Source organism: Pectinophora gossypiella, chromosome 4 (genome assembly GCF_024362695.1).
Source record: "Pectinophora gossypiella chromosome 4, ilPecGoss1.1, whole genome shotgun sequence".
NCBI lineage: Eukaryota > Metazoa > Arthropoda > Insecta > Lepidoptera > Gelechiidae > Pectinophora > Pectinophora gossypiella.
The window spans coordinates 12,365,461-12,390,175 of record NC_065407.1 but is presented as its reverse complement, the minus strand read 5'-3'; the positions used below and the strand labels follow the sequence as shown (position 1 = coordinate 12,390,175).

Below are 24,715 nucleotides of genomic sequence, written 5' to 3'. Positions count from 1 at the left end.
GCTCATCTGGCCCATTCAACCTCCCACTTTGGGAACTTTTCCGGCAGAAAAAAGCGCAAAACATTATGTAGAAAGAGCTTTATTACCTAACCTTTAGACAGATAAAACCAGAGTACAAACAAGAGAAAACAATTTGTAATAGAAGTAATCACTGTAGCCAGTGTCCTTACTATTAAAGAGTTTTTACAACAGGAAAATTTACACTTTATGAACATTCCCCGGAGCAACACATCGCTGAACTCGATCTATCAGGGGCCTGTTTAATAAAACTTACAATGTCAATTTGATGTACATTGCGGAGTGTGTGATCACGAATATTTTGCAGTTTCATATTAGCTACGTAATGAACACCAAATTGTCATTGTAATTTACAATTGTAAATTTTATAAAACAGGCCCCAGGACGGGAAACAGCGTGGTTGGTGTACTTAATAATAAACAGGGAAGCCCTGTTCGTGTCCGATATTATTATGTAGTGTAATAGGGCCTTTAGCCTATCACAAGGAAGTTATCACTTTAAAAGTGATCAACGCCATCTATTGTGTGTTTGGGGAACGTAGCCTGCAAAGTCGCTCATTATATACATCATTCTGCCATTACATTGTATTTTTGAATAATTCTGTACCGGCGTAATGCGGAAATAGGTACCTAATTATCACGTTAAATTTCGACTACGCCATCTATATTATTTTTGAGGGAACGTAGCCTAGAAACTCCTTCATTGTGAATATTTCTTCTAGCTGACAGTTTTGGATCTCAGTACACAGAGAATAGAATACTTATTTGCCGTTGACTGTAGAGATAAGTTCACTTTTTTGTACTTAATTCCTTGCTTGATACAATAAAGATAATGCAACACAGATAGTACTTACTTATAGGAGTCAGTTTGGTTATATACCTACCTACCTGCATGTTTATGTTTACTATGTTTATTTTCGGAGACCTTGAGACTGGAATTCTGCAGGTCCCATCGGCCCTTTCAGACGCAGTTCACACAGTCGTTGCCAAAACGGCCGAGACAGTCAAACGTATTATTTATAAACACATCAGTGCACGCTAGACTCGCGATCACTGTATGCGTCGGCGCACACGAAACATGTAGCGCGCGCGAAAATAATAACCTTTAAATTAAAAAATATAAATATGTTTTAGAACGCTAGTGTTAAAATCTCACGCATTTTTTCTTCTTAATTTAATTCATGAAATTGTCAGTGAATGTGAAAAGTAACGTTTTTGGACGCCATCATGTCTAACAGCTATAACATGAAGGAATTTAGTTCGACGTAAGTATAACCTAAAACATTGCTCTTTATATCTGAAACATAATATATATACTAAGTGACATAATGTAAGTACGCATAAAATTGAAGGGGGTAAGATTTAATTCAACTTCATTCGTTGATTATATCATAAGAATGTGAAGTATCAACGAATGATTGATTCTAGAAACCTAAGCGTAACTATCGCGAACACTCATTTTAAGTTAACTTTGATGAATGTTCATGTAGATAAAAAAAATTGGCGGGAAAGAATATCCAATCCGGTTTTGATAGCTGGCAACAGTTAGAGTTTTGATCTCTACATACTTAATACTTGTAAAAAATGTTGCCACTAAAATTGTCTTCATTAAATGGTAATATTTCTAATTTTACCAAGTCCTAAAAAGTACCTGACAATAGTATTCGCAATCCTCGGTAGCGTTAACATCACACAGTTAATTTATGCGCTGAAGTGGTGCCAAGTTTGCGTAATTTTCTTCGCAGTCTGAAAGTCCATATCAATCACCATTTGTTGCCTAGATACCTACTTACCTATTTTTATATTTATTCATAAAACCTTCATCCTGCTTATTTTAAACTAGCGACCCGCCCCGGCTTTGCTCGGGTGCAATGCTGAGGAAAAAATTAAATTATTTACGACATCACATTAAAAACCTCACAAATAACAGTATTTCTCCAGTATTTAATGAATGTTATTATACATATAAACCTTTCTCTTGATCACTATCTATTAAAAAAAAACTGCATCAAAATCCGTTGCGTAGTTTTAAAGATTTAAGCGTACATAGGGATATAGGGACAGAAAAATCGACTTTCTTTTATACTATGTAGCGTGTTACTCCTATAACTTTTCACTAGAGTAACTTTTGCAACACTGCAAAAGCCAAACTAAGGCTATTTTGATCGTTTAAGCAGATTCAGGGCATAGATGTACTTAGATGGTCGTGTTTAATATTCATCACGTGGTCAAAGGACCATAGGGTCGAAAAACACCCGAGCACGTGTGCTAGGAATTTTTGTCATCTACAAATAGACACCTCCCACATTATATACTCCAAACTCCAACTAGTTGCGCTTGCGCCGCTCAAACGCAACATTATAATTTTATTACTAGCAGATACGTACTGCGTCTTAATTCAGCGCTGGAGTATCTTCAAGCATTAAGATAGTTTTAATTACTTTGTAAATTATATCTAAATTCCATTACAAAACATTTCTTCGATATCTCTTTCATATCATAGAAAAACTGAAGACAGAAAAAACGATAGGTATATGTAATGATTATCTACACAAATTGATAATTAGTATTCGGTTTATGCACTCCTTAGAAAACAGGTTTTACCTGTATTTTGCTACTTAGCAGGTAATCGTACCAAATTCAAAACTATCTTTATTTAGTTGGTTACATACAACACTTTTTTTACACAACGAACGATTTTTTGAATCGTCATTGTTTACACAACGAACGTTTCTCACAACCTGTATAGCCGGGGAAAAGAAGCTACAAGAAAAACCTCGGCACGGCCAATTTGGATAATCTGTCTACCATAAGTACCACCTTAGTAGTTTGAAACTTAATATTGGATTGGATATTATTTCAATGATCTTGCCGGAAGAGCTGATCCCTAAAGATACAGGGTTTCCTAGTTTGGGGTGCGAAGAATCGCTACTCTTTTGTTACTCAATCAAATTTGATAATACAATGTTGCTGTTTTTTTTTGACGTGACTTATTGTAGATTTGCCGCAGATGGCATTAACTACTTAGCCGGACAAATGGAGAGCGCTGAGGGCTCTCACCCGATATAAAATTTAAGATAACAGCCCTGAGGGTGCCCAGTTGGGCGCGAACCTCGGCTCAGAGCGTCGTCTGAGACGAAGAGTATTTAAAAGAATTAATCATCCCTAATGGGTCGATAGCGATAAGCGATGAATGAGGGAAATCTTCGACCATGCCGGCGGGTTCGGTATCGGGGTTCTGAAGTGTTTGGTATCGCGAGCTGGTTGGCCGCCTCTATAGCTAGAGTAAGTTGCTGTACGATTTTGATGTAGGTAGTATGTGCCATCGCATATTCCTCCATATTCTCACTAGATGTATGCATATTCGCAGTAAATGCTCACTAGATGTAGTGTTTTGGCTCCCCAATCAAGAGAGTATGGAGCATACTGTTCGTCGTGTTTTTGCTTAGCTGTGAACACTCCTTCACTACCTTTTTAGCGAGTTGTTATTATTATTTAAAATTAATATTAAATAAATAAATTAAAAAAGGACGTAACAGTACTTATACCTTATTTACACTGATTACAAGTTATTATTAGCACCTTAGGCGCATCTTATTTTGCGCAATAAATTCCCGACTTATGTTTTCTTCAAACACTTCAAGTAGATTATGAAGCAAATAAAATTCCATAGTAGGTGGCAAATAGACGTGAGTTTATGTAAGTACGTATGTTGAAGTATGTGAAATAAAATGTTTTCCACGTTTTCGTTATTTGTACACAGTTTATTTAAAGAATTAAGTGTACTTTGTTTTTACGTTGCACATCACGCAAAACCCACATTGCAAATTCCTAAGATACTTTTCGTCTGTCACAGAACGTTAAAAGTGAGGACAGACATGAAAATTAGCTGAATAAACAACATAACATTCATGAAATGTATATACAGACTATAGGTATACGTCCCACTGCTAAACACAGGTTTCCCCCAATCAACCGGGGTATAAATCCCCTATTCCCATTAGTTATACCGAGTAGTCTTACCAGTTGAACTATTGGGAATTTCCTTCAATAGACATACTTTCAGAACAGCGCCATGCGCCACAACGAATGGCGTAAACATTGACTAACTGAGGCTCGTATTCTTTAATCGTTCGCTCCCAACTAACGTGCAAAAATATATACCTGTCTCATCTTGCAAATGACAAGTTCTGACGTGCTATTTGAAATGGATATACACTTTCGCATGCGAATTGAAAACGAACGATTCAAAAACACGGTAACGTTGTACACAATGAGAATATTCGTCGCCACCTACGTTAATGCGCGTTACTTACTTAAAAACGTATTTAAAAACTGTAAAAATCTAAATATCTTATCTTATCTAAATATACAGGGTGTTAGTGACACCGTAACGAATACTGAGGGGGATGATTCAGACCATGATTCAGAGTTGATACCAAGTGTAATTTCTTGTCGGAAAATTCATGAAAATGATATCAACTAAGAATCATGGCTTGAATCATCCCACAAAGTTTTCGTTACGATGTCACTAACACCCTGTATTATGCTGGGAACGATTCGATAGAGAGAAAAAGGGGGAAATATTCGGATTTTGTCCCTAAAGTAGAAGCAAGTTACTTTGTGGCTCATCCCATCTTTATTGCTAGTGTGAATGAGTTTATATGTGTATTTTAATAGTCGACCAACGATACTAATCGGCGGCAGCGAAGGAGCCTTAGCGACATTGCTCATTACGGCGGAGTGGAGTGGCGACGTCGCCCAGTTCTGACGACGTCGTCAGCAAGGCGACAACTCCGCCGCCGCTTGTCGTCGATCCAGAGTCGCTGGACTTTTTTGTTGATGTGACTTATTATAGATTTGCCGCAGATGGCATTAACTACGTGTGACTGGACTGTAAGCGCCCTTAGTAAAGTATTTCTTTATTTTCAGTTCAGAAAGAAATAAAAAAACTGTACCTAACTACCTACCCTCACCGACAAAACAAGAATGTGCGCGCGGGGCGGAAGGCAAGAGGGAAACCACTGTCCTATTTTTCCCTAAAAAAGTAGCATGGAGAATGCTGCACCGAAAAGAGCGTGGCTCTTAAATTGATGATGATGGACCCTCACCTAACCTCATAAAACTATCCATTATTGTTTTTCAAATACAACTCGCGTTATTTTGTAAATATGCATAACGTCTTCTTTCAGCATTTAATTTCCGTGCGAACGTCGCGTTTGCTATACTTAAAACCATTTCCGAGGTATTACGACATTTCAAAATAATGTGACATAGCTCATAGATTATCATACCGTATCCGATCAACGTGAGAAAGTTTGAAATTATTATGTTCTTAACAATTCAAGATACCAATGTAATCTATACTTATAATAAATCTGTAGAGAGGTCAATTCTGTACATTAAATATTTTTTCAAAATAACTATCAGGGGGTGATAAGTGATCGATACTGATGCCAAAAGTGCAATCAGTAAAATTTTTGTCTGTCTGTCTGTCTGTCTGTCTGTCTGTCTGTCTGTATGTTCCTTATAGAAACAAAAACTACTGGACGGATTTTAATGAAACTTGGTACAATTATTCTTCACACTCCTGGACAGGTTATAGTATACTTTTCATCACGCTACAATCAATAGGAGCAGAGTAGTGAAGGGAAATCTTTTTGTATGAAAAATCTAAACCACTCAAGTTAGACGTTTGAAATTTGGCATGCAGGTACCTTAGATACCGTAGAGGTGCACTAAGAAAGGAATTCCCGAAATTCCTACGGGAACGGGAATTAGCGGGAAAATCCTTTTGTATGAAAAATCTAAACCACTCAAGTTAGACGTTTGAAATTTGGCATGCAGGTACCTTAGATACCGTAGAGGTGCACTAAGAAAGGAATTCCCGAAACTCCTACGGGAACGGGAATTAGCGGAAAAATCCTTTTGTATGAAAAATCTAAACCATTCAAGTTAGATGTTTGAAATTTGGCACGCAGGTACCTTAGATACCGTAGAGGTGTACTAAGAAAAAAATTCCCGAAATTCCCACGGGAACGGGAATTAGCGGGAAAATCCTTTTGTATGAAAAATCTAAACCACTCAAGTTAGACGTTTGAAATTTGGCATGCAGGTACTTTAGTAAACTTAAAGCTTAGTTGCAACAGGATATTACAAAATTCCCACGGGAACGGTAGTTAGCGGGAAAAAACATTTGTATGAAAAAATCAAATCTAAATAAAAGGAGAAACTGACTGACTCAGTGACTGACATATCAACGCATAGCCTGAACGGCTAAATGTAGGCATTTGAAATTTGGAAGGGACATAGCTTAGGTACCGTAGAGGTGCACTAAGAAAGGAATTCCCGGAATTCCCACAGGAACGGAAATTAGCGGGAAAATCCTTTTGTATGAAAAATCTAAACCGCTTAAGTTAGACGCTTGAAATTTGGCATGCAGGTACCTTAGTTAACTTAAAGCTTAGTTGCAACAGGATATTGCAAAATTCCCACGGAAACGGGAGTTAGCGGGAAAAAAACATTTGTATGAAAAAATCGAAACCGCGTAAGATAGATGTTTTCAATTCAATTCAATTAATTTATTGCATTCCATGTAGTACAATGGGGTGTTACATAGGCATAGGAACTAAAACATGGACCCTGTAGGGCACAGCAACGTTGAAGGGAAGAGAGGAAGTGTGTATTAAAATTAAAACTCAATGAACAATCAACTAAAAAAAAATCAATTCAATCAATTGATTCAATCTAGCATGCATGCATACCTTAGTAAATATAAAGTTTATTTTTGGCTGTATTTTGAAAAATGGGAGTTATTGGGAAAAAAATTGTATGAAAAAATCTAAACTGCATAAGTTAGTTGCTTGAAATTTGATATGCACTCCCACACACACACAAAGATCTCTCTCTTATATAACACGCCACGCGGACGAAGTCGCGGGCAAAAGCTAGTATCTGTAATATAAAAGTTTGAAAAGGAAAATTGTCACGTACCTATTGTCTCACTGGCTGAATATATTCGTATCTTTAGGTAAAGACTTTGCATTTGCTTTTTTTTATATTTGCTTATTCTTGGTTGAGAGAAACTACTACTACTACTAGTGATAATAGAGCACGTAGTGTGTCACTGCACTCAAGAGACTACAACGCACAGTACATCTTCAAATCTTTTACACATAAGTACATACAATACATAAACTCACGCCTGCAGAAAAGTTCGTAGTAATCAGAAGTCTACTCATAATAAACCACATATATAATACAAGTATAATGATGTATCTCGGACAAGAACAGTATAATCTCCGTTGGTTTATACGATATGCCCAAGACGTAAACCGTATGCAAACGTACACGTATCTATTATAACAAGAAGAGTAGGTTACTTGCTCTCTGTATACATTTATATCTGATATCCTTATTATGCAAATAATACTTTAGTACAAATTTTAGTCAGATTTTTTTGTATTCGAAACACTTTAGATACAAAATTATACTACTACTTATTAGCTTTTCCCGCGGGTTCGCAGGCGTTCAATTGAGGGTAACACCGTTCCCATTTCTTGATTCAGAACACAGAAGAGATCTCGAAACAGAATATTATTTATTACCTATAAATGGGGAAGAGTATGTATGTGTCCGTCTGAGTTCTGTTTACCTACCTATACATTTTATAAAATCAAATTAATCGTCTGACAACGCGGAGTCATCACATAAAGGGCTTAGTAATGCCTACTCTCTAATTACCGTCATAAAAACGTGTGCATATCAGGTGCTGTCATGCTGATCTCATGTAAACACAAGTGATTTATAAAACTACGTAGGTAGGTACGTACAGTTTTATAAGTTTAAGTACCTCTTAGTTCTTTTTGCGTCACCGCACATCCTCGGTGGTGTAATGGTAACGGTCGGAGATTACGGTCCTTAAACTACAGACTTTCGATTTTCGATGTCGAAAAACTAGTCAAAACCGCTTTGTGAAACTGTCCCTAATTTAGTTTGGATATTGGTGCTTATTCCTGTAACACCACTTAATTTTATTTTAAGTTATATCTGTCATTTTCTTATCCGCCGAAAAGGAAAGGGATGGGTAATCGACAAGCATACAATTTATGGAACACACGTCAATTTTAAGCACAAATCTAAAACAACCGTCTAAAAATTTTACATTGGCCAATAACCCGACAGAATTATGTTGACAGCACACGTCAAACGGTTTGCATACCAGCAAGATACCTTTTTAATTCGCCCGGATTATTCATTCATTTACTCATTCTTCCTAAAATTAAGAGCTGTCAATCATCCGTCCCTTTCCTTTTTGGCGGATAAGAAAATGACAGGTATAACAAAGTATAATAAGGAGGTGCCTGCAGGGATCGGGGCCATTGTAGACTCAACTACCAACCTGATTTTCTACTTAAGGCGGCTGGCCGAAGAGTGGGTGTATCGACAATTCTGCAGCAAGGATGCCAAAATTAATAGCGTGCCAAAACTAATAGTGCTGATTCCAGTACACACCATCTAATTTTGTTTTAAGTTATACCTGTCACTTTCTTATCCGCTGAAAAGGAAAGGGAAGGGTAATCGACAAGCATGAAATTTATGGAACACACGTCAATTTTAGGCACAAATTTAAAAAACCCTCCCAAAAATGTTATGTTTGCTAACAACCCGACAGAATTAAGTTACGCACGCAGCACTCGTCAAACGGGTTATATCGGCGAGTTGCCTGATTTTATTCGCCCGGGTATTTATTCATAATAAAATTAACAATAATTGTCAGTCCTTTTCCTTTTCGGTGAATAAGAAGATGACGGGAATAACTTAAAATAAAATTAGGTGGTATCTGCAGGAATCGGGGCCTATACCTACTTAAATTACGGTATATATTATCGAGGATATAACCACTTATACAAATAATTAATAAACAAGGGACTTCGTAACGTGTAACATGAATTCCATTTTGACAGCCGTCAGACTCATAGTAAAAGAAAGCCAAGTAAAGATTAAACCTTATAACTATGGCGTTAAGAAAACATCAAAATTGACTTTAATGTTTTCTTAACGCCATCTCGTGATTGTTACTTTAATTACGTGTATAGTAGGAGATAGGATCACTATAATATTATTATCTATTTATGACGACTCACGGCCCACGGCCAATTAGGAGTGTACAAAACTATTCTTTGTATGAAACTCAATTAGTATATGTATAATTTCGATTGACTATTTATAATTTCCTACTAAAATAAGTGTTTGCACAAATATAACCCTTGTTCACGTAACAATTTATTTATTTATTTATTCTTTAATTTCATGTCTTTAGCATTGATCTATCAGTAAGGAATTGCAGGAATATTTAATAAGGATATTGGTATTTTCCTTATACAAGTAATTATTGAATACCTGTTTAGGTAATATTGGCAAGATAGTTAGGTAGTTATGCCAGGGAATACCTGATAAAATAAAACTGGCTTATATAGCCTTCATGCCTTGTACACAAATAATAATATACAATATTATTATGTATTTACAAGCATAACTTGACCGTTAAATATCTATTAAAACTGCATGAATCTTATAGGTATATATATTCACGGCATAGGTATGCTTTAAGATTGTTTAGTTGCAAATGATAATACAGGGTGTTAGTGATGATGACCGAATACTGAAATTATTCAGCTCATGATTCTGAATTAATATTAAGTGTGTGTTTTCTTAAATTATTTTAGTTCCATACGTTTGCGGTGTAAAATTCCACTTGATAATAACTCAGATTCATGAGCTGAATTATCCCCCTCAGTATTCGGTATGACGTTACTAACACCCTGTATATACACGGTACAAGTGCCTGAATTAGGATTGTTTAGTTACAATTGATAGTATATTATGGATAAAAGAAAACATTTCAGTAAGGCTTATGTGGTTAGCGAGGTAAAAATATTTATTTAGTAGACTATAATTAAATATACCTATTTAAGTAATCTCACGCCCGTAGTAGGCGTGTAGAGCCACAAATTAATATTAGAAGACAACACATACAGCTACTTTCGATATAAATATTAAAATAAGTACTTTGAACTTATTTAGGTACATGCTATTGGTCGGATATTCGGTAACATATTGACCTAAACTTGATGTTACTCCATAATATAGAGTTGATATTACCGTACCTGGACCATTTAAAATAGCAATAGGTAAGTTTATTCATTATCGGAACAAAAAAATACTTATTTAACACAGCTGTTCCGATTGTTTGACATAACACCAATTCAATCTTGCCCACTTAACAAGTAAGAAATAGAAAATTTTTGTTGGAGGCACGTTTTAGTTAGAAAAGAACGATACTGTTTTTAAAAGTCAGGTAATAGATGAAGGGTATTTTCAACTCTATATTCAAATTCAAATTCAAAAATATCTTTATTCAGTAGGTAACATAGTTACACTTTGAATCGTCAATTTTTACATAACGAACGTCTCATCCGCCTAAAACTACTGCAGCTTCTCACAACCTGTATAGCCGGGGAAAAGAAGCTGCAAGAAAAACCTCGGCACAGGGCCCTAGACGTTCTTTAAAAAAAATAAAAATAAACATAAAATATTGATATACAATTGAGTAATTTAGCTGCCTAATATCAGTTCTCAGACAGTTAATCCCATGCATTCATATCTTCTAAATAATCACTAACTTTATAATAACCTTTTTTGTAAAGTTTTTGTTTAACTACTGTCTTAAAGCAGTTGAAAGGCAAATTCTGAATGTCAATGGGAATCTTATTGTAAAAACGTATACATTGCCCCTTAAAAGATTTAGTAATCTTATGTAATCGACTGACTTGTAAAGCAAGTTTATTTTTATTCCGGGTATTAACAATGTGCCGATCGCTATTTTTTGCAAATAATCCTATATGTTTTTTACATATATTAAGTTTTCAAAGATATATTGTGATGCCAAAAGTTAAAATATTAATTTCTTTAAATTTATTTCTAAGTGACATCTTGGGTCCCAATTTGTAAATCGCCCTTATTATGAACTACCATCAAATTTAGGTTATTTAGCTACTTATTACCGAATTTATGACCTGTAGGTCTAACATGCGCAACGTGATAAAATTTTGTCACGACCATTTTATCGAAACTGACGATATAATTAATTATGACATTTTGTCGATTGGTGCTAATATGTCGTGTCATTCTATCAAAATACGAACAAAATGACGTAGCACGCATGTTACGGGAAAAAACATATAGATTTCGAAAAAAAATTATTAAATCTGTCGATAGTTTTATCGCGTTACGTATGTTAGCCCTGCTAAACACGTAATGACATAACTATTTTTGACATAACGATTTGTTATACTTTGTCCTCAGGGCCGTTATAACGGAAAATGGCGTCTACCCGTCGAATATATCAATCAACACTATGGGAAACAAAATCAAGGAGAACGACGTGGAAAAAAGCGACTATGATCCCTTCAAGAATAGAAAATTGGAACACCCTAATTCGTAAGTACTTCGTTTTATCTCATTTGATTTTACATCATGAAATCTACAGTACATATTAAAAGCCTGTTTTCTTTTCTCGTTGACGTCAAGATGGCGGGACCGACCATTTTGTTTGATTGCCAAGTAGGTACTTGTTGCAGTACTCCTACACTCTTGTTTATGTATTCAAATAATAGAGGCATATGAAACTATGCGGTGGAGGAAGCAGAAGTGTGTCAGGATCGAAGCAAATGGAATTCCATAGACTCTGCTTACCCCGGTGGGAAGTAGGCTTGAGTATGAAGTAGAGGCATAGTATTAAACTGAATTATACTGTATTAAAGTACTTAGTAGACCGGAAATCCAAGATTCCCTCACTCCTATTTAAAATTGAGGCCACCAATCTTCTTCTATCGTGTGGGTTCTGAGATGGAGAATACCAAGCTCATCAACCCTGGTGTCAGGGTTACAAAGGCCCCTGACATGGCTCATATAACGACTACTTACTTACATCAGTAACTAGCAACCAGGACCAACGGCTTAACGTGCCTTCCGAAGCAAGATCATCCTACTTTCGGACAATCAGCTGATCAGCCTGTAATGTCCTAACCAAACTAGGGACCACAAAGTAATTTTTGTGATATGTCCCCACCAGGAATCGAACCAGGGACCTCCGGATCGTGAACCCAGCGCTCAACCACTGGACCACGGAGGTCGGCCACCAATGATTAGTTGTGTTTATCGTTGTGCATTGAATAGTTTTGTATTGTATCTTCAGAGACATGCGGTCGTTCGCGAATCTCCTGAAATCCTCCCTGGGATCCGGTATCCTCGCCATGCCAGCAGCCTTCAAGAATGCCGGAACGATCGCAGGGATATTCGGCACCATCATACTAGGATACATCTGTACACATTGCGTATATTTACTGGTAAGGAAATGTCGTTTACAAAAAAGCAACAGTTACCTACAGCCACCATCATTAGGTATCTTCCTGAGCCGGTACCGATTTAGTGTCAAAAGTACTGAAATCATTCGTTCAATCGGCTTGCCGAACTTCATGTGACGTCACGAATCGGGGATCGCCATCTTGGCTGCTTACGCGGTACGACAGAATCAAATCGACGTTCGATTTGCTCCAATCTGAATCGGCTTCGTCTTAGCCGGTAGGGCCCCTGGCTTTATTCCGTTTTCACAGGGCCCGCTTACCTAACCTGAAGATTTGTCAGGTTCGGTTTACACTCAGCTGTAGCGCAGTTGACAAGCAAGTCGATTATAAATAGCCAAATTATTATTTAACTTTCTGTTTTCAACAGCTAGGTACTTGGATATTTTATATTTTTGGATGAATAATCAATTAATTTAATAATTACTTAATTCTTGAAAAATAACTATACGTCACAAATACAAACATAAAATCTAGTCATTAAATAACCCGCCACAACACTAGCAGCATTACCGCGCTGAATGGCAATGGCCAGCCTTTGGACCAGGAACGAGCCGGAGCGGGAGTCACCTGTTTTCTCCCTGAGCCTGAGACCCAATTCTGATACAAAGATTTTGGTGTCCGCCCCCCAGCACTTTCTGTTTGCACAAAAACAATTTAGAATTCGAGAACAATTTGATTTTCGAGTGTCCCCATCGGGAATCGAACCCGGTCCTCCGGATCGTGATTATAATCTATTTTAATAGAGCCTATAAATATATCCATCCTCACTGGGTGTATGCCTTCTTTCTGTCTCTACATTCATGCCTGTGCAAACTATACTTTATTTCCTAGTAGCCTTCGGTTTAAATGCTGTGTTTGAGAGCTGTTAAAGTGCAGATAGACTTAAATTGTAAAATAAGACACAAGTACTTACAATATGAGGCCTATTTTGAGATGGGGTTTCAGAGTTCCACTTAGTTACGCGCGTTATAAAATCTGATTTATTTCACAAATAAAACTTTTTGTTCATTGACCTCACGCATCACGCCAAATATAAGTGTAGGCACATCCCAGACACTTCGTATAAACAACCTCGTTTTACACAGACGCCACACATTAATGTCATATTACAGACGCGTCTCTATGTGTGACGTCTGACGCCATATGATTGAATTCTAAGTAAACTATATCTGCTTTGGGGGTGAGGTAAACCTAGCTCAGACACTGATGGAGAGCGGAGAGTTGCCGTTCTATTCCTTATTCTATGGTACAGGTCTAAATCACTGTACATTATTATGCCATTAATTGTAGTTACCTTGTAAAATGGTGAGTATGCCTACAGTAGAATATGAATATACAAGGCAATACAATATTGTTAGACAATCAAATTAAAATTTTAACTACCTACTCCTAACAAAAAGGGGAAAGATATAAAATGTAGAGTGAGTCTGAATAAGGTTTTATTTTTTTCTTCAGCACTATATATATTTCCATTGGTATAATTATCGATTTGTTCTTTCTAGGTAAAAACCTCACAAGAAGTATCGCGAGTGAGTAAAGTGCCGTCACTAGGATATGCTGAGACCGTTGAAGCTGTGTTTGTAACCGGACCAAGACCTTTGAGGAAAATGTCAAGAATGGTGAGGTAAAGTATAAAGTATATAATTTACAATTCACGCATAATGTTATTACTATTACTTACCCCTTTGAATAACAGGATGTAAAGTAGGTATATTTCTAGTCATTGCACTCTCGGCTTTCCGCCAAAGGTTAAGATGTGGGATGGAATTGGAATTTACCTTGCACGCTCTCCTCAGCCATGACAATCTGCACATTCAGTGCTGTAATGTGTGATAGGGTTGAAGAATAAAACTAAATATTAATTTTCTTTCTTATTGTACCCAGTGTAAAATAGAACAGAAGCAATCGGCCTAATCAAATAATAATAAATATTCCTAATTATTATCATAGCATTCCCTAGTGGGAATGCAAGATCTCACGGCATCCCGATTGTCTAGTTTTTCGGGATCAATCCCGAAGCATAATATTGAAGCATGATATTGGCGAATCTCCTTTAGTTATACTTTTTGTAAGAAAATTTAATTCTTTAGTTAGTAATATTGAAACATAAAGGATTTTGTTTTGCTTTCAAAAAATATTTTATTTTAATTATCCTCACTATCACAAACAAGCAGTTTTCATTGTTTTCAGCCATCCTAACTTTACATTTTTTATAAACTAGACGACATTTCGAAAATTTCGGGATTGATGTTTCCAATGCCACGGGATCTCGAATTTACGATCTTGAGTCGGGATTGCATTCCCTAACTGATACATCACTAAACGTCACAACACTGGCTTCAGTACTTGGACAGATCTAATTCGTACAACGCTATTGTAAATCTAGATTGAACTAATTATAAACACTAATTGTTACTGAACTAGACGTTATGTGTAATATTAGGTACCTACATTGAAATAAACATTCTTGTAACCAGTAGCTCCACAGTTCCTCGTTAGCATTTCTAATTTTGCTAAACCTAGAGCATTATAGCTAGCGAAACGATGATAACTATTTCTAGTAATAATAATAGGTATCTTACTACGAAGCATTGACAATAATGTGCAGATTGAAATACATTGAAATATAATCTTCTTGATTTATTTCACGTGAGTCTGTCAATATAAATGAGACATATAGTCGTCTCAGCCACAGCGACATGACAGCCAATTATAAAATGAACAGGATGAGTCTGGAGATTTTTATTTTTTTACCGTTCGACCAGCTTACTCCGTACTTTTTTATACGTTTCCCTTCTCACTTTTTTTCTAATTTATGTCCCACTGCTGAGCAAACCTCCGATAAGAGCCCTCAGCGCTCCCTATTTGACCGACTAATACCTTACTACCTACTTACCAATACCTACTTGGCAATGCCTATGGTGGCAAATCAACAATAAATTACGTAAAAAAAAGCAAATGCTCCGTTCACCTTCTCTTTCCAACCATCCTTGCCGAAGGTGTCTACCTCATCCCTCTATCGTCGTCGTGGTCTGCCTCAATGTCAACGACCTTGCGGGTCCAGTCTGAAGCCACTTTGACCCACTTTTCCGGATGCGTACGACAGACATGTCCCGCCAATTCCCACTTCAACTTAGCGGATTTTTCACCAACGCGATCTCTTAGTAAACTGAGACACCTAACATTCTAGGCTCCATAGCTTGCTAACAATCATTGGTTCCTTCATGGACCAGAAATTCTTCCCTCTCACTATTGAACAAAATTCATAGCGGTTCACCATTCATCCACCATCGTAGAAGTTTAATTTGATCCTAAATAAATTATTTTCGTACCTCTCAGATAATTCACCCTGTACACGAAATGCTTCATATCAAGGTCAAATAAAAATTTAACCCCATTAAAACTGCAGATCAATGGACATGAATGAATTAAAATTAATAATCTATAAGAAGTTTAGATAATAAATTGGCTGTATCAAAATATAGTAGTCTCTCCTTGAAATGATAAAATCATTGATCGAGAGTTGTATAGCTTTATTGGTCTGAAATATCACGACGTTGCAACGTGACTACGATTTTAATGAATACAATATTTTTTTATGATTAGGTCCGTAAGTGGGTGATAATAATCTTGGACCTAACCTAACCTTTGTGAATCTTGTGATAGCGAGCCTTAGAATAAGATATCAGTAAATCCGAATACAAACATTGCGAGGCACGTGCTCGGCACGCCATGCGCCGCACGCTTCGCAATGTGTGTAAATCCGAATACAAACATTGCGAAGCATGTGCCCGGCACGCCATGCGCCGCACGCTTCGCAGTACCTTCACATTCGTGGCGTGGCATGTGCCAGGCACGTATTTCATATGCCGGGCACATGCACATGCCTCGCAATGTTTGTGTTCGGATTTACATGCTCCAGGCTTATTATAAAAGATGAATAAGGTTGTATTGTATTACTGTAGACGATAATTACCATTAGGTAGAATTGTGCTCGAATGCAAAATGATTAATAAATTTTTTAAATAGAATAGGTCTTATATCTTTCACTTCCAGTTGTCTTCTTAATGTTATCGCTCTACTATAGAGTGACTCTATGTACGATTAGAGATATATACATTATCTACTGTCATTATAATGTAGAATAATCCTACGTAATGTATAGAACGGTAACTCTCCGCCCCGCACCAATTCGTACCGGGCGCGGACCTCACCCCTCTTACTTTAGTCTTTAATGGCCCTAAGTCGTTAAAGAATAAGAGAGAGAGCGCGCAGACTACATCTCGCTCGCACTTACGCATTAGGCGGCACACTGGAGATTTTTGTATAGAGTGTCATTAATTTCTTCTTCTAATCCTATTATCCCCTATTGGGACGTAGCGTTCGAAGAGCAGTGGGTTAAAAGGCGACATCGAAGCAATTCATCCAAATAAGCAATATTGCTATTTGACATTTGGTTGCTGACGTCGCTAACTGACGTATCTGAAATTTGTAGCGAATGTGAGATGCACCTTTTGCTATTGTCAATAAGATACAAATTATTTTAGCAAAAAATTGCTGATACGTCAGTTTGCAAAGTCAGCCACGATTTGTGTGCCTTTCGCACTTACATTTATATGCGCAAATATCAAATTGCAATATTGGTTCTTTAACACCGCAGATCTCCACTCCCTGCGATCTTTTACATACTCTACAGAGGCACATTATGGGAGCAAGCTATAGCTTAATATGCCGAGAGTGACCGGGGTGTCAATATTGTCATCCATTTGCACACGTGTTTGAAATCTTTCTCAATACAAAGTATACTTCTTCAATGAATAAAAATAATTGGCTCCAATTGGCGAAATATTAATGTTAACACATGTTAATGTTCCAGGATATTTATAGATTGGGCAATGGCTTTTACCATTCTTGGCGCCTGCGCAGTCTACGTCATTTTACTGGTGGACTCGGTGAGGCAGGTAATTTTGGATGCAGTTTGTTGCATGACACATTAGTTACAAATTAAGCCAACTTAAAATAAAAAGTACATTCACACTCTCCAATACACACCATCTAATTTTATTTTAAGTTATACCAGTCATTTTCTTATCCGCCGAAAAGAAAAGGGGTGGGCAATCGATAGGCATAAAATTTATGGAACATACATACACATATACATATTTTAGGCAGAAATTTTAAAAAATCCTTCAAAAAGCTTTATAAATATTTTTTAAAGAATTAAGTAAGTTGATAGCATACGTTTGACGTGTACTATCGCTTATCAGCGAGGTGCAATTTTATTCGCCCGGGTTATTCATTCGTTTTAAAATTAACAGTTGACAATCAACCGTCCCTTTCCTTTTCGGCGGTTAAAAAAATGACGGGTATAACTTAAAATAAAATTAGGAGGTGTCTGCAGGAATCGGGGCCGTAAATAATACAAGAATACATCTACCATGACGGTAAAGAGATGGGTAGAGTCACTAAGTACTAATATGAAAACATCTTTCAGCCACTCTTGATTCAAAGTCCTACCTTCTTCGATGATGTGGTTATTATTATTATTGATTGAGGGTTATTATTGAGCCATCAAAGGCCTGAGACATCTTGTGGCTCAAGTAATGACTACGTACTTACATCAGCAAGTAGTAACCAGGACCAACGGCTTAACGTCATGTGGATCATCTAACTTTCGGAATATCGGGTGATCAGCCTGTAATTATCCTAACTAAACTAGGGATTACAAAATGATATTTGTAATATGTCCCCACCGGGATTCGAACCCTATATTACAATAATATTGAACCCTGTCTTTCCGGGCATATCGTAAAATCCGACAGAGGAATCGTGTCCTTTCTTACCGGGCATACCTTGTCATCATTATCCATCTCCCGACTTTGTACCGACAGTGGCTGCAAGTTGTCATTGTTGTAGCTCTAGTATTCAATATATACAGGGTGTTAGTGATTAGATATGTTGACGAATACTGAGGGGGATGAATCAGGCCATAACTCTGAGTTGATATCAAGAGGAATTACCTCTCGGAAAATTCACGTAAATTGTGTTCTTTCTTAGTTATTTTCAGTTCAATATTTTTGCTACAAATTCCACTTGATATCAACTCAGAATCATGGGCTCAATCATTCCTCAAAATTTTCGTTACGATGTTACTAACACCCTGTATAAATGATTTTCCTTTTACTTTCAGATAGTCGACCACTTCTTCCACGATAACGGCATGACTACGACTATGTACTGCCTAATGTTCCTGTTTCCGATCCTGGCATTTACCCAAATCAAGAACTTGAAATACTTGGCTCCATTCTCTGGATTTGCCAACGTCCTTCTGGTCCTGACCTTCCTAATATGCCTCTACTATATATGTTTGGACTTCCCTGACCTGGATATCCGACCCATGAGCGTTGATATCGGAAGACTACCCTTATTCATCGGGTAAGTCGGATTTTTATTAGATATCTTCTTTTATTTGTATTATGTTTATTTCCAAGTACAATGACCCCGATTCCTGCAGACACATCCTAATTTAATTTTAAGTTATATTTACCTGTAATTTTATTATTGACGGATTATTGACAACCAAAGATCAAGTATTATTTTTAAATACTTGGTCGTTGTTGACAACTTTTAATTTTAAAAGGAATGAATAACCCGGGCGAATAAAATAGGCATCTCGCTCATATGCAACCCGTTTGACGTTTGCTGTCAACTTAATTCTGTCATGGAAGACTTTTTTAAATTCCTGACTACGTAAAATTGACGCGTGTTCCATAAATTTTATGCTTGTCGAATATGCGTCCCTTTCTTTTTCAGCAGATAAGAAAATAATTAAATGACAGATATAACTTAAAATAAAATTAGATGTTGTGTACATGAATTAGCACCAATGTTTCGGTACTGTATTGCATAAGCTCCGCCTTTGCGTTAAGAATAATTGAGTTTTTTACTTAATTCGCTAACTCAATTTAAATGGTCATCAGACTCCTCAAGATCTACGTAGGAGTTATCTACATGTTTCTATAAAATGATATTATAACAGCGTATTTTGTTTTTTTTGTGTAAAAGAAAGCGCCAAATAAGTGAGCATTTTCAAAAATAAGTGTACCTCCCATTTTCACGTTGTCCCTTGTGTTTGAAGTCTAATAACTAGTAAAATTTACTTCTAGCTAATTATTTTAATTATTGAGATACATTAAATATATTCTAAACTAATTAAATTCTAACAAAATTTTCATGGTTATGAGGAATTATTTAAATAAAATGTAAATTTTTATCACTAAGTACTAGATTTTGCCGTGTCCCCCACTCAAACTGATAAATGTTTGAAGAGATTCTTAAAACTTTTTGTACTAGGGTATCATTTGATGTTTGGTATTGGTTGAAGTTTTCTAAAGGTTCTCTCATTTCCAGTAGTTTATAATTTAAATCTTGTGCTTATTTAAATATAGTTAAATTTTTTCAAAAGTCTTAAAAAGTGTACCGACCGGACATGTCGGGTTTGTCACGACTAAAACTGCCTATTGAAATTATTTACGGTAGCTATTTTCGTTTTAAAATGGCAAAATTATCCTTAATTTACCGGTCGCCATTTAAAAAAAGACTAGTGACAAAATATATTTCGTGACGCGAGACGTGTTTTCTGGTATTCCACGGCCGTCAAAATTTTATCTGTCGGGTTTGAGACGATATAAAATCAGATTCAGGTGAGTTTTATTTTATTAATTTATTCAGAAGATGAACTATATTATAATGCAAAATTATTTACATTTGGTGACAAGACTAGGTATTTTTTTTCCTTTTAAATATCGGTTTAAATACAAAATGGGAACAGAGCGTCACGTCAGTTTTGCGACATTTTTCCCTGTGACCTACAGGCTGACTAGTAAAGTCGCAAAACCGACACTATAAAGCTGAGACTACATACTGAAAAGGTTTAAATTTTTTAGGCTTAACAATGCCACTAACTAGTGCAGAACGGTCTCGGAGAAAAATTTAAAAAAGAAAATCCCGAGAAATTAAACGCCCAAAGGTTAAAAAATTTACAAAGAATAAAATCGAAGAAGAAAAAAATATCTGAAATGAATGAAGAAGAAGCTGAAAAAAGAAGACAAGTTTGTTATTTGTTAAACTAAGTAATCTTGATTTTCAAAAAGACTGTTCCCATTAAGAATTGATAATTATTTGGTTAAAAACTTAAAATTTGTGTAAGTATATCTTTTATTTTATTCACTTACATTTTTGGGTTCGGTTTTCTCCTGTGTGAGCCCACCCTTAGAAAAATTCGTATGTCAGTTTTGCGACAGTCCCTCATTTTGCGACGAAGAAATTCTTAGATTTTTCTAATTTTCAATATGGAGAGTTGCTAATAATTTCTATTATTTATTAAAATGATTTTAATATTCGGTATCACAATAATTACTTTGTTTATTAAACTAATATTCGAAATTAAATCGTAAATATAATGGTTGCCTTGGTATCAGCTGTGACAAAACCGAACGAAAAACTAGCATATTTCGTGTTTTATAGATTTTTATGACTATGTATATATATTTTTCATAAAATATCTTTGGTAATCTTCATAACACAACTAAAATCATATTTATATCTTTCTTATAGTTACAGACCAATTATTTTTTAAGATAGTCGCAAAACTGACATTTTTTTCGCCCGTCGCCCTATAATTTAATAATTTTTCGTAAAATAGATTAATCTGTTAACAACTTCACATAATTTCATAAACTATCGCGTATCTTAATAATATCTAAATCAAAATATCTCCAACAATGTCATATTTTTAATTATAGCTAAAATTCAGACGTAGTACACTTAATTTTGAAAACGCTCAAGTACTTATTCTTTTTTTTTAAATTTGACCCTTATTTGTGGCCTACTTATAAAATAGAAAACATGCAAAAACCGCGCCAACGAAATTAGGTTCAGAGACCCTTTCAAAAATTAACCCAAATATATCTATTCCAGTACAGTGATCTTCGCGATGGAAGGCATCGGCGTGGTTCTACCCGTGGAGAACACTATGGATAAGCCGGAGCACTTCCTGGGGTGCCCTGGAGTGCTCAACATCACCATGACTGTGGTGGTCCTCCTCTATATGATCATGGGCTTCCTTGGCTACGTGCGCTACGGAGACGAGGCTATGGGCAGCATCACCCTCAATTTACCCACCTCAGAAATGTAAGTTAATCATGCCATAGTGGCCATTAAGTCACCGCAGCCCTGTGGTTCAGCGGCAAATCTACAACAAGTCAAAACGTGAAAAAAACTGGCTTGCTTCTCAGACGGGGAGCGCCAGTTCGAACCCCGACACCGGACTTGCATCAATGCCTTATTAATTTATATTAAGTGTATCTTCCACTAACACAGTTGGCTCGACCATTATAGACGGTGATACGGCTTACCACCTATCACGTTCGCGTTGGTCTAACAGAAAGCTCGATGTGGGTACTTAGTTCATCTTGTTATAGATGTACCTCTGACTACCCCAATTGGGATATAGCCGTGAAGTTATTGTTATGTCATTGCGGGGAAGACTGGCGCGACGTGGTCCTTATAACCTTCGGGAAGCTGGATAAGTGAGCAGGAGACGTCACGCCCGCTTTCCTGGCTCTGTGTGCATTAACAATTTATGCCCCTTATTTTTAGAACTTTACCAATAAAGCTCAAAAATATCAGATAATGCCTTTTTTGACGTGACTTATAGTAGATTTGCCGCAGATGGCATTAACTACTTGGCCGGACAAATGGGGAGCGCTGAGGGCTCTCACCCGGTACAAAATTTAAGACAACAGGCCTGAGGATGCCCAGGTGGGCGCGAACCTCGGCTCAGGTCGTCGAGAGAAAGAATATTTGAAAGAATTAATCGACCCTAGTTGGTCGATAGCGATAGGCGCTGAATGAAGGGAATCGTCGACCTCGCCGGCGGGGTCGGTATCGGGGTTCTGCTCCAATCAGATAATGCCGAATTATCCTGACTATTGTATATCAGCTCATAATGTTAATGTAGTAAAGATAAAAAAGTCATCATTCAATTTCAAAACCAGATTTCGGGTGCGACTGCATTCTTGTAACTCTTTCTATCTTGACAGACAGAATCCCATCTTAAGATTGGCTAAAATATCAATAATTTTACAAGAGTTGTCAGTTTCAACCAATCACAGGATAGGATTTATATAGGTAGGTATGTCAATATAAAAACTCTTTTGTGAATATCTCCTTTTTTCTTTCAGACCAGCTATGATGGCGAAGGTGTTCATCGTTCTGGCTATCTTCTTTACATACACCCTGCAGTTCTACGTACCCATGGAGATCGTCTGGCGGAACACCAAGCAGTATGTGGCACAGAAACACCACAACATAGCGCAAGCAGTCATGAGAGCTGTCTTTGCTACACTTACTGGTAAAAACATTAAATTACTTACCTTTTAAAAAAACCAGAGTACGAAAAAATTACGCTCTAAAAAATATGTAACATTTTTCCAAAAAATACCTCATTTTAACCTAATGCCGCACCCCAGACACTCCATACAAAACACATAGTTTTACACAGACAGTACACATTGACATTATCGTACACGTGCATCTGTGTGTGTGACGTCTAACGCGTATAAGTACGATTGAAGAGTAAAATAGGCAAGGGGAATGAGGTAAACCTAGCTCAGCCGCTGATGGGGAGCAGAGAGGTGCCATTCTATACATAGTATTATTCCTTATTGCTAATGCATCAAAAGACTTAGTATAATAGTAGCTTCAAATAGTCTTCTGAAGTAGTTACTTGTGGTTCAACCCACATCTTTAGGGATCACAGGCGTGTGTTTATATAGAAAGGTATGCATTTTGATTTACGCATCTGTTATTTAAATTTCTTATTCAACAAAACCGTCGTACCTTTATAGACGAGGAATTGAAATTAAAATACCTACCTATCTCAATCTATAAAAAAATGATGTTTTGATAAGTTATCTTTTATGAAACAAATAAACATTTTGCGTCGAGGATGTCATTTAAAAAACCCGATAATCGTCCAAAATTATGACGAAAAGGAAGAAAAGTAAACACAAAAATTTAAATATTCGGCTTCTAGTAGGCACTCATTCTATTTTCAAAAATACGGATTGCTTACATTACTTAAATAAAAAAAATTAAATATAAAAAGCTAATCATTTTTCACTAAACTACCAATGAACTATATTTTTCTTTTATTCTTAATTATTTGAATTTGAATACAATTTATAGGTAACTCTAGTGCAAAACTCAACCAGCACTCTGCATCAATTTAAGTACCTATCTTGATTTTATTAGTAGTTGCATTAGTTTACCTTAATCTACCCAACCCAACCCAATTATTATTATTTCCTACATACCTGAATGGTTGAGTGGTTGTTAGAAAAATAAAATCACCTTATTTTTTAATTTTCAGTGGCGGCGGCAGCGACTTTGCCTCGGCTGGAGCAAGTCATAGGCCTCGAAGGAGCTTTCTTCTACTCTTTCCTGGGTCTAATAGCTCCATCCATCATCCATCTCATATTCAGCTGGGAAAGAGGACTTGGAAAATACAACTGGATACTGTTTAAAGACAGTGCCCTCGCGATATTCGGAACTTTTGTCCTGGTAACAGGAGTGACGCAAAGTATTCGAGAGATTATGTCCTTATAACAAAAAGAACTACCAGTGATCTAGTGTTATGTATAGAATAGTTAGGTATAGTACAAAAATCTTTAAAAACCAAACTAGACTTTTATAACCACCATGAAAGTACTTATGGTTACTGTACTGGTTGTAATTTAACATACCGTCTATTCAGTTCAGAATACTGTATTTATGTATAATTGTTACGTTGATAAGAATTTTAGAGTATTTTATTTAAGACTACAAATAAATTATATTTAATTTGTTTTTCGGTTTGTATTTAATTACTGTAACCCTTTTGTTACTTAATTTCCGGTCTAATTCCCACCACAGGAAGTTAGGTTCTTTTTGTTATCCTGCCATTATTCACACGAAATTGAACAGCATTTCGCTTATAGACCGGAAGAAAATAGTATTATTATTTGTTTATTCTAAGCCGGAAGATAAAGTTCGTCCTGAAAATAATAATAATAATAATAAATATTGTTATATAGTCAATAAAACGATGCGTACGAGTCGTTGCATTTTATTTTATTGTACTAAAAATAGCATGATAATAAATACTAGAAGCCGTTAAATCTGTACAACGCCATCTATATTGTTTTTGGGGAACGTAGTCTGGAAAGT

At 36.3% G+C, this 24,715-nt stretch overlaps 1 protein-coding gene across 1 annotated transcript; it reads left to right on the top strand.

Annotated features, from left to right (window-relative positions):
- Positions 1-1,015: 1,015 nt before the first annotated feature.
- Positions 1,016-24,355, top strand: LOC126366058 (proton-coupled amino acid transporter-like protein pathetic). The gene is made up of 9 exons (XM_050008961.1): positions 1,016-1,282; positions 11,385-11,519; positions 12,277-12,427; positions 13,948-14,069; positions 17,322-17,406; positions 18,636-18,880; positions 21,425-21,637; positions 22,690-22,859; positions 23,880-24,355. Exons 1-9 carry the CDS (start codon positions 1,245-1,247, stop codon positions 24,113-24,115), a joined length of 1,395 nt encoding a protein of 464 aa, XP_049864918.1. The 5' UTR covers positions 1,016-1,244; the 3' UTR covers positions 24,116-24,355.
- The last annotated feature ends 360 nt before the right edge of the window (positions 24,356-24,715 follow it).

What these genes read in the sequence shown, in the direction of transcription:
- LOC126366058 (XM_050008961.1), top strand. Translation starts at nt 1,245, where the DNA reads ATGTCTAACAGCTATAACATGAAGGAATTTAGTTCGAC. An exon ending in AAATTGGAACACCCTAATTC is followed by an intron (nt 11,520 to 12,276) that starts GTAAGTACTTCG and finishes TTGTATCTTCAG; the next exon opens with AGACATGCGGTCGTTCGCGA. An exon ending in CACATTGCGTATATTTACTG is followed by an intron (nt 12,428 to 13,947) that starts GTAAGGAAATGT and finishes TGTTCTTTCTAG; the next exon opens with GTAAAAACCTCACAAGAAGT.